Here is a 12,761-nt window from a genome sequence, read left to right on the forward strand (position 1 = left end):
AACATGTGGACAGCAGACGTAGCTTGGGGTTTGTTGTTTGCCGTTCATTGCCCTTTAGATGCAGAGCTTACTAAATGCAAAAGGAGATGAGTCATAGTTTACAACACAGCTCATTTGGCCCAAGCAACATCTTTAGTACCAATTGATTTTATTATTGCCCTGTTAGCTAAAATCGGACTTTTTATTTGGTTATCTATTGATTGATTGATTGATTTACTAGATAAAGCCTTTCACAATATAGGTTATAAAGCTCATAAAATGATTCTGCAAGAAAATCATTTAAAAGACTATTTTTGCAGTAAGTAAAATCTCTGACTTCAATGCTACCAAGTTGCGTAAGTTACACACTCTGCTGATTGTGTAAAGACAATCTTATGCACTAAAATTGCACAATTTCTGCAATCCAGTGCTTCTAGTAAACAGAATTGTAAAAATGTCTTTACCCTTGAAATGAGAACTATCTGTGAGGAAGTGAATGTTACCGAGACATTTTGACCCAGACAGGGGGAAATGATTATTGTGCTGCTGAAAGCACAGTGAGGGTAGTGTAGCATCAGTCACATTTCACTTTAGATTCACTGTTTGTAAGGCCTGTATTTTAATAGCTACAGACTACCTATTTTAATAAGAAAATTACTTCAGAGTACGATTGCACTGACGTCTAGCTTCTAAACTGTCAGTTCATGAATTTATATTGTCTCCTTTCTCAGAACGGATTTTGCCTTGTGGTGTTTATTCCCAGTAGAGCACAAACGGGGAAAATGTGCTACAAAAGCGTTCTCTGTATTCTGTCATTCCAAAGAAAATTGGCTTAATTAGAAAATTATCTCGTAAAAAAGGCCAATATTTTACTGCTAACTGAGTTTAAACTATCCACTGATGTGTTTTAATGATATTTTTCTCAAACACGTCCTTCTACAGAGAATTATTTCTCCTGGAACACTCATTACAAGACCACTGTCTTCTCACTTTTGATATTGTTTTGTTTCAGTGTTGAGGTGCATATAGCTACCGTATGTTAATTCATGTAACTCTTAGAAGAAAAACTACTCTTGTTCCTGTCGATATAAAGGTTAACATCTGTGTTATGACTAATGTGTGTTGCTTGATCTCCAAAATTTCTTTTGACTGGGTTTCAGTATTAGTTGTTTGTATTCGGCTGCTTTCGTCAGAAGACACAGCGTTGTGGATGACAAGACTGGCAGGATTTCAAAAGAATCTGTTTCAGTTCAGCGCCGTGCAGAGTCTGTGCAGCATTTGGTGGCTTCTGTAAAGCAGCATGAAAGAATGAATCGATCTAAACAGACCAGAGAGGATGCCCGCGTATTCAGCAGATGAGGACACCGATGCCAACAGAGGTACAGGCGAATGATTTCTTTTTTTAAAATCTGTCTTCTCTGTTGTCTTCAGATGACAGAACAGAGGAAGCAGAAGCAGCGAATTGGCCTGTTGGGACATCCTCAGCACATGAACGTTAACCCCCAGCAGCCTGCATAAGGTCAACTAGCACAGCCCTGAAGCAGCTCAGCGTCGGCTTTGTGTGTGGATGGAGCGCACAGTCCTTACGCAGAGGTTGCACATGATGTATACTGCACTGAGTGTGAGTGTCACTTGTAACTGTAGGGAAACACTGTAACATAGGTAGTCATAAGACGATCTCTCCCCCACGCACGTGTTGCTCTGAACGGTAGCACTCACCCACCATGTTCTGTTCAGTCCAGTTGGAATTGGTGCCAAATGTTTTCTATGTAGAAATAAATTGGGGTTTTTCAATACATGGCCTTTACTGGTTGAATTTGAAAACAGGACAAAGCTGACTGGACAGGAGGAATTAGTCCCATCATTTGTTGTTCATTTTGTATTTTATTTTAATGTTTTCTATTTATATCTCTGGCATAACGAGCAGTATTTAATGTCTTTTTTTTTTTTGTATGTTGTGCAATATATAAACTTAAATATGCAACCTCATTGGTGTGTGGATTTAAGTTCCATAAATCATGTCTTATTTGAAAGCGTGGGACAATGTTTTTGTTTGTAGTTAATTGTCACTGGATAAAATAGGGAGTTGTTGGTTGTCTTTACTTACGCAAATATAGAGATAATATTTAATAAGCTGGCCTTCTCAATTTTTCTTTTTTTGTTTTATTTCTTGAAAATGTGCATATTTCTTGAGTGTCAGATACACTCAATAGAGATAGTATATTGTGTGAGAGCAATATATACAGATAGTTTCTTTCACCTGTGTAAATCCAACTGTGTCATTCTCAGTGATAACTTATTTTATGATGAATTTTCTTTCTTATTTAATTGGGGTCTAAAAAGAGATTTAGAATGTTTGACTTGTCAGTCAAATATACTGTATAACTACTTCAGTGTCACTCATGCTATTACAGTTTGCTCAGGAGTTGTGTTACTTTTACTGGAATAAATGTAATTAGCATCATTTCTCCTTTTCTGCAGCAAACTTGTTCCATTCGTGCCTGTTTTGTGTCTCATTTAAAGTCTGATACACGTTTGCTGCTTGTGCAGAGTCACTAACTTTTATGTTCATGTTCACAAAAAAAGGTTTTAGAAAATCTTCATGCTACTGTTAGAATTATCTTTTTTTATTACTATGTGTATATAAAGTTTGTTGCTTACCTTTGCTTTTGTATAGAAAAATGGGATGGAGAAAAAAACTGTTTCTCACAATGAATGTTAAGATTAATTCAAATCTAAGCACTGTCAATTTGTATATTAAAGTAGAATTATTTATTAAAATTGATGTAATTATCCTTTACTTCGTGTACTCTCTGTTTATTGTTAAAGTGATAGAGGATTATTATATAAGATAATGATGAATTATCTCTTTAAAGTAATCCATTAGTGTGCTTTGTTGTTAAAAATGTGAAACAATCTGTTTGCTTCAAAGTGTATTCTTACACCATCGCACACTATCACACACTCAGCGCTCCGTGTATCTAAGATGACTCATTGCTGTTCAGTAGCTATATAAGCTGATAAAATTAAATAAAAAGCTTTACCTGCCATATAAATATCACTGAATATCACAATCAGACATATACAGTTTTACAGTTCAGTAATTAAACTTGGCCACGTGCTGAATTCATCTTTTGGCTTTCAGAGACACTATCAGTCAACTGGATACATGTCTGAGAACAGTTGATGTCTGCAGTGAGAGTGGAATGTGTGTAATTAGGTAAATTTAAAATTGCATATATCCTGATTACTCAGGGGCTTTCCTGAAAGATTCTCTGCATACCAAGCTCTTTATCAAGCTCTAGATAAGCTGATGCTGATATGTCTTTGTCTCATACAGTGTATATACAGTAGCAAAATGACTCTGTTAGCTTTTAGTCTCAAACGTGTGCTTATGCTTGATGTGAAAATATCGTCTGATTGTCTTTTTAACTGAGAAATTTCTGCCAGATTTCCACAGAGATAAACTGCTTATCAGTTTATTACTAGAGATCAGTTCATATATGATTTCCTAGAAAAAAAAATGTTTTCTCCATCAGCTAACTTTTTTTATTTAGTGTGTTGAACAATGAGCCATCTTATTGTGATCCTGTGTATAAGTGGTCTGTTCTCAGGTCACTCTTGCAAACAAGATTTTGATCTCAATGACATTTCCTGAATAAATAAAGCTTATCTAACTAATTAACTTACATTTAAAGATCATTGCAATGTAAAACATCTAGTCTTAGACAGTGAATCAAATAAATTCAAGTCATTAGACGGGTCGCCTAACATAAAGTAGACTCCTGTCTGCTATAGTGCTCCTCCCAAACACTTACTGCAGCTCTAAAGGTGGGATGCACAGTGAGAGGATGGAGTTCCACTTAAGGACTCATGAGTTGGGCTTCAGCAGGGTTAACGAGGGACAAACACTGTTAATTAGGCCTAATGTTATAAGGACAAAGACAGAATTCAGGAGAGCTAACAGTGTTGCCATTTGTAACTGATAGGAGTTGATAAAATGAATGCCGTGCTATATAACACTTCCCAATGACAACATGGATGAATTAAGGCAGTGGTGGAAAGTTACTAAGTACATTTACTGTAATTAAGTACAAATTTGAGTATTTCTTTTTGATGCTACTTTATACTCTGCTGCATTTCAGAGAGAAATATTGTACTTCTTACTCATCTACATTTATTTTTACAGTAAATATTTACCAATAACTTTTCAGGTTAAATGCAAAAAATATGATCCGCTTATAAAATATGATCATCGTCATATTTAACTAGACCTACTCAACAGTATGAAGCAGTTACATTAACTTGAGAAATTAAAAATAATGCTTAAATGAATTAATCAATAATACAAATAATATAATACAACACTGCCATTCTGCATGAGTACTTTTACTCTGGATACTTTTATAGGCTAAATGGCTTGAATGACTTCACTCAATGGGACGAGATCTATGCAGGTCTTGGCCTGATGGACACTAATAGAAATGTTTGGAAAAGTCGTAAATAACACCACCATAGTAATGTTAGCAGTTTGGGTCAAAAGCTTACATTCATATTTAATATTATCCATTATTAAAAGGGCTTACAGTTTAAGCCACAGATCTGAAAAGATAAAATGCGAGAAGCTGCGCAAGACCCCCGCTCACTGACATCACAGTTATACTGTAATCGTGTTGCTGCTTTCTTCGGAACAGCGGAAACAGAAAGTGTGTCAGGGAGACAACGTCATTTTCTTGGAATTCGGACCCCTTTTCCTGTTCCCTCGTTTCCCGTGCTGGCGCTCCGTGTTGCGTGTTGGGGCAATGGATGTATAAAGATGGAGCTGTGTCTATCTTTAGTCTCTGGCTGCTTCTGGTACGTCGGCGGGTGAAACCGACCGACCAGTCGGGCACTCTCGGTTTGTCTGCGTGCCTGACGTCACCGCTAGGGATCTGCTCCTCGGCTTTTCCTCCCCGCCATGAGGAGCTCAACGTGACAGCCCGCCGGGTACAAGACGAAACGCTCCGCTATACAGCGACGCTGTCATCCCGCAGCAGGTGCACGTGCCGCAGCAAACGGTTGCAGTACGAAATGAAACGGCGTCCATTGTGAGCGCGTGACATGCTAGATTACAGCACGCGCGGAGTATTGCCACATGTGCAGCAATGAAATAACGACATTTATTACAAGTCACCATGGCTACTTGTTGCTGGACTCATGTTAAAATTGCTTTTATTATTATTTCACATTTTGCCTCGTGTGTATGAAGCTCATATAAAATTCACTCTATGTGGAAAAATATAACCTATGATAAAAAATAAAAATGAAAACGTCAAAATGATCATAAGTCCTCAGTGTTTATATACCAGACCAAACTAGTATTCCACTATTAAATGTATTTTTCATAGGTATATTATTTTAATTGTTTATCCTTTATGGTTGTGATATTATCTTCATAAAAATAACATCTATAATCGTATGTGCCTTTATTATTAATGTATTATTACAATAGAGAGTCAGTGACGCTTGAAGTACTTTGCCTTATAGGCTATCACACGTTTCTCATTGCTGTTAACAATCATATACAGACCTATATGAGATAGAGATGACAAATCATAATAATAGCCTATCCATATAGCCTATAGCCTAGTCTCATGTCTTTTAAAATGTAGCTAGTGTAATGCGCTAAAAAGTATCTTTTTTCTAAGTGTCGCTTTATGGGCTACAAGTGTTTGCAATGAGCCTATTATTGTTGCACTTTATTATAAAAGCAACAATATTTGCAGTTAAACAAACAATATTTCGCCGCTTCATAACTGTTGACGAGGGAACTGTTGCTCCACTTTCTGTCTTTGTAAACATGGTCGGCTCGCACACTCATGGTGGTACACGGGACTCGGCCCCAGCGCAGGAGTACTACAGCTATGAGTTGTACTCCAGCAGCACGGAGAGGGGAGGAGGTGTATGTGTGTGTGTGTGTGTGTGTGTGTGTGTGTGTGTGTGTGTGTGTGGCGCGCGCGCGCGCGGGGAGGGTGAGGAGTTGAAAGCGCGCCGTCCAACACGTGAGGCTCATGTGACGGAGTCGAGTCTGAGAGACGTGCCTGCAGTCACAGGGTTTATTTAACACGTAGTCAAAAACCCACCCAGCTCTCACACATTCAGCCGGGCGTGGAGCCTCCCTATACATACTACCGAGTCCGGACCTCGGAGTGACAACACTGCGCCGTACCTAACTCCAGCTCACAGCGGGATCACACGTACTGGATAACAGGAGATACTTTTTCTTTGTTTTTTTTTCAATTTTTTTTTATGTGTGTGAATTTTTCCTCGTTTTAAGGTGCGACTGCAGAGACACATTTGGAACGTTTTGAAGGTTTTTTTGAAGTTATTTATTCGGGTTTTTCAGTTAAGCGACATGGAGAGGATTACCAGTGCGCAACCACCTCCCTGTGTGCCAAAACACCCATCGCTGGATATAGCTGACATGCAAGGGTAAACAAAATATTCTATTCTATACTTTCCTTTTTTATTCTATTCTATTCTATTCTATTCTATTCTATTCTATTCTATTTATGAAGCACTCTACTAATTCTTAACCCAAACTAAAGACTAACTAAATTTTTATCTTGTCTTTAAAGAATGGATTTTCCCATCTATATGTACAAACCCAGGAGGGGTATGAAGCGCGGGGATGAGAGCAAGGTAAATTAAAGTTAAAATACAAAATAATTCTGCATTTATAAGTTGAAACTGAGCAGCTCACTGACAACATTTCAACCTCCCCTTCAGGAGACATATAAGTTGCCACACCGACTGATTGAAAAGAAAAGACGTGACAGAATCAACGAATGCATTGCCCAGCTGAAGGATTTGTTGCCAGAACATCTTAAGCTTACAGTGAGTATTATCTTCTACATATGGCATGTCTGCTGCCAGCCAGGGAATCTGAGACGCCACATGGTTCTGCTGAGCAGTTTGTTTGCTTCAGCCTTTGGATTCATTTTCTAGAGTTTCCAAAAAAAAAAAAAAAAAAAAGTTATGGATTTTAAGAGGAGACAAGAGATGAACAAATATTGATTTTTTTTTGCCACCAATTCTGTAATTTTATTATTTTTACCGTCAAAATGGTAACAAGGTTTGAGATTTGAATTTGTTGTTGAGAATTTCGTGTGTGTGCGTCTGAGTGTTCAAGGCTTGTCCTCTGTTCAGCTGCAGAATGTGTTACATAAGAAAGATCAACATGCTTATCGAAGGTCTTCCTGTTTTAGACGCTGGGTCATTTGGAGAAAGCCGTGGTGCTGGAACTCACTCTCAAGCATGTGAAAGCCTTGAGTTCCCTCCTGGAGCAGCAGCAGCAGAAAATTATTGCGCTACAGAAGGACTTGCAAATCAGTAAGTTTAATGCTGTGATGTAATTTGGATGTAAAACACAAACTGTTGTTTTTAATCAAGTATTTTATAAAAGGAACCCTCTGGGATCTGTTGCACGTATCAGAACTGATATAAGGAAAATTGTGCAGTAAAGATTATTTTTTTAACATTGTTGTTCTAATCCATCAGGTGATCATGGTGGTGACAGTGCAGAGACCAACGAGGAGATGTTCCGCTCAGGCTTTCACTTGTGCGCAAAAGAGGTCCTCCACTACCTGGCCAGCCAAGAAAGCAGCAGGGACCTGACTCCTTCCCATGTCATCAGCCACATCCAAAAGGTTGCCGCTGAAGTCCTGCAGCATCAAAACAGTCAACACGCAGAAGAGTCCGTCCTTCAAAGTTCAGAGAAACTGAAGAAACCTGCCGGACAGCCCCCGAAAGCCTCTGAGGGCCCAGCTAAGAACTGTGTTCCCGTCATCCAAAGGACTTATCCCCATGGCATGGGGGAGCAGAGCGGCAGTGATACAGACACTGACAGCGGGTATGGGGGAGAACATGACAAGCGCGACCCCAAAGCTCAGTGGTCAGAAAGCCACGCAAGGGAGGGGGAGCTCAAGCATGCCGCATCTGATCGGACAGCCGGTGCCATCAAGCAGGAGGGTGATGAGCCTCAGGCCAAGAAGTCGAGGTCTGACTCCTCAGAGGACGAGATCCTCTCCGGTCACACAGCAGGAGGCCCTGGCAGCTACATGAGTTTCTCCCCCAACCAGCCCCCATTTTGCCTGCCCTTCTACCTCATCCCCCCCGCAGCTGCAGCAGCGGCAGCGTATCTGCCCATGCTGGAGAAATGCTGGTATTCCGGGGGCATGCCGGTCATGTACCCGGGTATGAGCGGTTCTGCAGCTAGCTTGCCCCCAGAGACACTGCCCTCATCTCTGGTGATGTCCCCAAGGGCAGGGTCCCCCGTTCCCCACCAGACCCCCATGGACTCCCCTGCTCTTCACAAAGCTTTAAAGCAGGTCCCCCCATTGAACTTGGAAACCAAAGACTAAACAGACTTGTTCCTGTTGGAATCTTGCGCTCTGAATGTTGAACGGGGTTGAACGGTTGGCCCACTGAAAAGAGGGTAAACAAAACTCAAACGTGCTGATATCCCCTCAAACCACAGCTGTTGTTTTGCCCATCAGAACAATGACCCCAGAAGCCCAAATGGTCCCCACCCTGTATCTCATCAGCTCCTCACACACTGAAACGGGACTTTTAGGGGCAACCTGAAGTGCCCATGTGAAGGCTCATAGATTACCTGTTGCATGGCTCTGAAACACTGTGAAATGGTCAGTTTAAAGAGGATGAGTGCGTAAGAGATCACAAGAGTTGTTTTTTTTTAGCCAGGATCGTCTTCTCAGCACTCAATGTTGAATGTCAGAGGTGAACCCAGAATGTAAGGCACAGATAAGCCCCCCTCCCCTCCCCTCCCAAAAAATTATTTGGACCTACGTTTTTGCACACACACCAGTCTGTAATGAATGTAAAGATTGAACAAAAGCCCCTTGTAGATGCTGCTTTAATTATTATAACCTGCTGTAGATCTGTGAATGGAAGATCTACCTTCAGTGTTTGTCGCTCCTGTAACTGCAACAAACTATTGTTTAGAATAGAATGTTACCAAAAAAATGTCTGGTTGATGTTGACCAGAGACGTTGCTCCACTCACCCTTCAATTATCTTGGAGCTAAATGAACACAAGTGTTCACAATGTTCAAAGAATTCAGGGCGTTGTCACTGTACGAGGTGTGTCACTCATGTCTGTTGAGGAGTGATGTGGCCATACATGCTTTTACAATTTAATTTGTGACACATGACTATTTGTGTATCTAGATGGAGTTCCTGTGAAGTAATGTCTTGTTTTTTTTGTTTGTTTATACTACTCATACATCTCTATTTTTGATACGTGACCCACTGAGTGTATTTGCATTGCTACCAGAAGAAGGTTGAGGTAGTCTTTTGCTGTATGCCAAGAGAACGCGTATATAGCATGGTGCTCAACCAGATTTGCATATTGCCCACATATTCCCGGTCAAGTTAAGGCCTGATCTTAGCTCATGCTGTTGCCTTTACTCATTTAACGCAGACACAACGATGGCGGATGTTTTGATGTATTTGCTTTAAATGTTGCGTCTGTTGCAAAGAGAGTGAATGTAAAGTTCAAACAAAAATAATAGTTTTGTATAGAAAGAGGTACTTGGGATTTTTATTTTGAAATGTAACACATGGTTGTTTGTTGTACATATTTTGTATATAAAGTATTATTGATATATATTAAAATATTAATAAAGCATTTTTTCCCCCCTGTGGAATTTGTGTTTGACTGCCTGATGGTTAAACGTGTTGTAGCCAGCCGCCCTGACAGCTCCTCATAACAACGCATACTTACATAACACTTACATAACCCATAAAGCGGCAGAGCCTCTGTAAATCAATAGCATGTCTTAGATTACGGGCTGTAAACATTTCAGATTCTACAGGGTGACTAAAGAATGTGCGTAGAATGTTTGTGAATTTTGGCAAAAGGTCACATTTAGATCTATTTTACTGTCTTTAATGGTGCAATTTTTAGCTTGTCAGAATTGTGATAAATATGGACAGGAAGGTTTTGTTAAATAAATACTTTCATAAATATTGTAAACTAATACAAACTGATCCTGCAATCCATGATATTAGTTTAGTAACTATAGAGATAATAACTTTTGTTTTTCTATAAAAATGTAGACAAACTACAAACTCACTGAATTATCTGAATTTCATTTTGGTTGTATCAAAATTTCCCTCTCTTACAGTCTATATGGTTGGTATACTGTACAACAGCCACTGTATCAAAATTGAAAGTGTGCTGGTAGAGGCAGAAAATGTGTTTACTGTAGCAACTTGAGAACACCACAGTGGATTGAAATGGTATTTGAGGTTGTGGGGGCAAAGACTTTGATTTACTTTCATATTTAATGAACCAGTCTAGACCATGCTTCTGCTGCTTGCTTGGACACATTGTTTCTTGGGTAGTTACACTGCTGTTGTAGTAATAGTGAGAATAAAAAGTCTGATATCATCTTCCTGCCACCCATCATTCCACCCTGAGAAAAGTGGAAATGGCAGTTTTTCTTTTCTTGTAATCACAACAGTATTTTGTTATTTGGTCTCCAGATTAGTCAAATACTTCCAACACGGTATTTTGAGATTTACTTCTCACAGGCCTGCTGACAGTCCTGATGAGTTCAAAAATGCAGCACCAGCACCACCTTGTGGTTTTGGTGCTCCATGCCGCACTTGCTACCATTTTCAAAGATCCTTATATAAAACTTTATTAGACCACAACTGACAAGATGCTGCCTTGAGGAACCCCAACAGAGAAGATGTCAGTAATAAATTAGTAGAAGTATATAGCACAAAGATAACTGGCCTGAGGGATGAGGTTCCAATACTAAAATTATTTGTACTGATATTGTAAACATTGACATTTCCATCCACCTCTGCTGCAGTGGAAATCATCACCATGGCAGTGTTGATATCACAAACATGCCATTGAACGACACACAGCTGTATTTTGAATGAATCTCTTTATTTCTGATGTTTTTCAGTCATCTTCACAATCTTAGCTGAATGTATCTTCTACTGACTGTAGCAGGGAATTCATATTTGAGCCGAGGCAGGATGTGGCCTCTCTGGAGCCTCACTGCCTGAAGTGGTGATCCTAATTGCTACTGCAGAAAACACTGACACCAGTGTGAGAGAGGCAGTGAAAAAGATTGTGATGAGATAAATACTTCCAAGAAGGCCCGAACCTCAGAAATCTGATAGCATCAAAAGAATGACCTTGTTATTGAGATGCTGGCTGATAAATATCTAACGTTGAAAATTGCTGTCACAAAGGACATGATGGCTGGGGTAACTGTGGGAATAATGCGCATGGATACGGCCTCCATGGTAATTGTTGTTGAAAACAGTGTTTTCACTGTGAATGAGGCAGTGAGGAGAATTGTCATGGGGGAGTGGCTGATTTCTCATGATGCTCAAAATGCGTATTGAGAGCTCATCAAAGAATAGGGTGACCTTAAAGAGAACCCATTCATCCCTCCACATGGAGGACTAGCAGAGGAAAAGAAGCTGTGTGTGTGTGTGTTCTCAGTGCTAAAGTGCTTGAAGACTCCACATGCAAACATACGATAAGTACTGTACACTGATGCTTTTTCTTTTTGACATTCAATAACACCAACTCTAAACAGCCTGCAAATGTTTTTCTCAATCGCATTTTACAGTATTTCAGTAGTTCGTTTCCTCTGTGGGCGGAGGCGGGCAGGTTCCTTCCCGGCAGCACTTGAAGATGAGGGTTATTTGTCTATGTTTATACCAACCTGATGCAGTCATATATAGAATGTTTCCCTTTCTTTAGCGGCTGTTGCTACTAGACGTTGAACACACACTGTATTACCAATAAACCACTCATACCTAGCAAGATTTATCGACAAAAAGTTTCAAACATGCATGTATTTCTGGGCTGCAGTGTAATGTCAGATAGTCATTTCATACATGATACGGTAAATGTGTTATTAATTTATTTTAACTTTATATGATGTTGGTACCTTTCCTGTAGGATCACAGGTGCCAGCTGAATGCCAGTTTAAAGTAATCTCTCTCTGTATCACTGCTTTGTTTGTCTTTGTTTTATGTTTTTTCCTCTTGTCTTGTGTGTTGGCATGTGGTGACTATTGTAGTTTCCCCTATGGGGCTCAATAAAGTCCATCTATCTATCTATCTATCTATCTATCTATCTATCTATCTATCTATCTATCTATCTATCTATCTATCTATCTATCTCTTCTTTTTCATAGTTCTCCTTCCATTTGTCTCTATCTCTTTCACTCTCCCTTCATATTTCTCTGTCTCCCTGTATGTTGAGACAATGCCACAAGAACTCAGCAGCCAGGACTGTCTGCCTCTGTAATCTGACTAGTGAAGTGTAGTGTGTGTGTTGAAGGATTGTCATACAGAACAGAACAGATAGTATTCTTTTCATGTCAGCCAGTTCTTAAGGTCAAACGATCCTTGAAAAAGTTGTTTATTTAATAGTAAAGGTGATCATTTTCATGAATATTCTATGAGGAAATATTTGGAGTTTGGAAACCAGGTAAATGGAAGGAGCTTTGATATAAGGGACATGATCTAATGGGAGGTATTGCTTCATGAAATTAAAGAGGTTGATTATCAATAATTGTGACCATATTACCAAGAGTTATGTTTTTTTACTGTATTGAACATTTTTGTGTTAAATAATGGCATTAAAGTTTTGGTTTTAGTGATAATTTTTAATAGAAAGTGTGTAACCAAGGATAGCACATAATGTGTTGGCATAAAACATGACAACACACCTTAGTATGAAGT

The 12,761-nt window shown here is 39.4% G+C and overlaps 2 protein-coding genes across 13 annotated transcripts in view; both read left to right on the forward strand.

Moving 5' to 3' along the window:
* Positions 1-2,779, forward strand: part of itpr1b (inositol 1,4,5-trisphosphate receptor, type 1b) — an 87,332-nt gene extending 84,553 nt beyond the window's left edge. For all 11 annotated transcript variants that reach the window (XM_042404534.1, XM_042404561.1, XM_042404576.1 and 8 more), the window contains one exon: positions 1,411-2,779. In XM_042404534.1, the coding sequence (XP_042260468.1) occupies positions 1,411-1,497 (87 nt within the window). In that variant the 3' untranslated portion in view covers positions 1,498-2,779. The remainder of the gene's footprint in view (positions 1-1,410) is intronic.
* Positions 2,780-4,715: 1,936 nt separating this feature from the next.
* bhlhe40 (basic helix-loop-helix family, member e40) lies at positions 4,716-8,942 on the forward strand. 2 transcript variants are annotated; one of them, XM_042406224.1, is made up of 6 exons: positions 4,716-4,833; positions 6,365-6,450; positions 6,597-6,660; positions 6,748-6,855; positions 7,227-7,350; positions 7,519-8,942. In XM_042406224.1, the coding sequence occupies exons 1-6, from the start codon at positions 4,786-4,788 to the stop codon at positions 8,379-8,381; spliced, it is 1,293 nt and encodes a 430-aa protein (XP_042262158.1). In that variant the 5' UTR covers positions 4,716-4,785; the 3' UTR covers positions 8,382-8,942. The 2 variants fall into 2 exon arrangements, with proteins under 2 accessions (XP_042262158.1, XP_042262159.1); XM_042406225.1 differs by lacking the exon at positions 4,716-4,833 and adding an exon at positions 4,993-5,015.
* Positions 8,943-12,761: the final 3,819 nt, after the last annotated feature.

This window comes from Thunnus maccoyii, chromosome 3 (genome assembly GCF_910596095.1).
Source record: "Thunnus maccoyii chromosome 3, fThuMac1.1, whole genome shotgun sequence".
NCBI lineage: Eukaryota > Metazoa > Chordata > Actinopteri > Scombriformes > Scombridae > Thunnus > Thunnus maccoyii.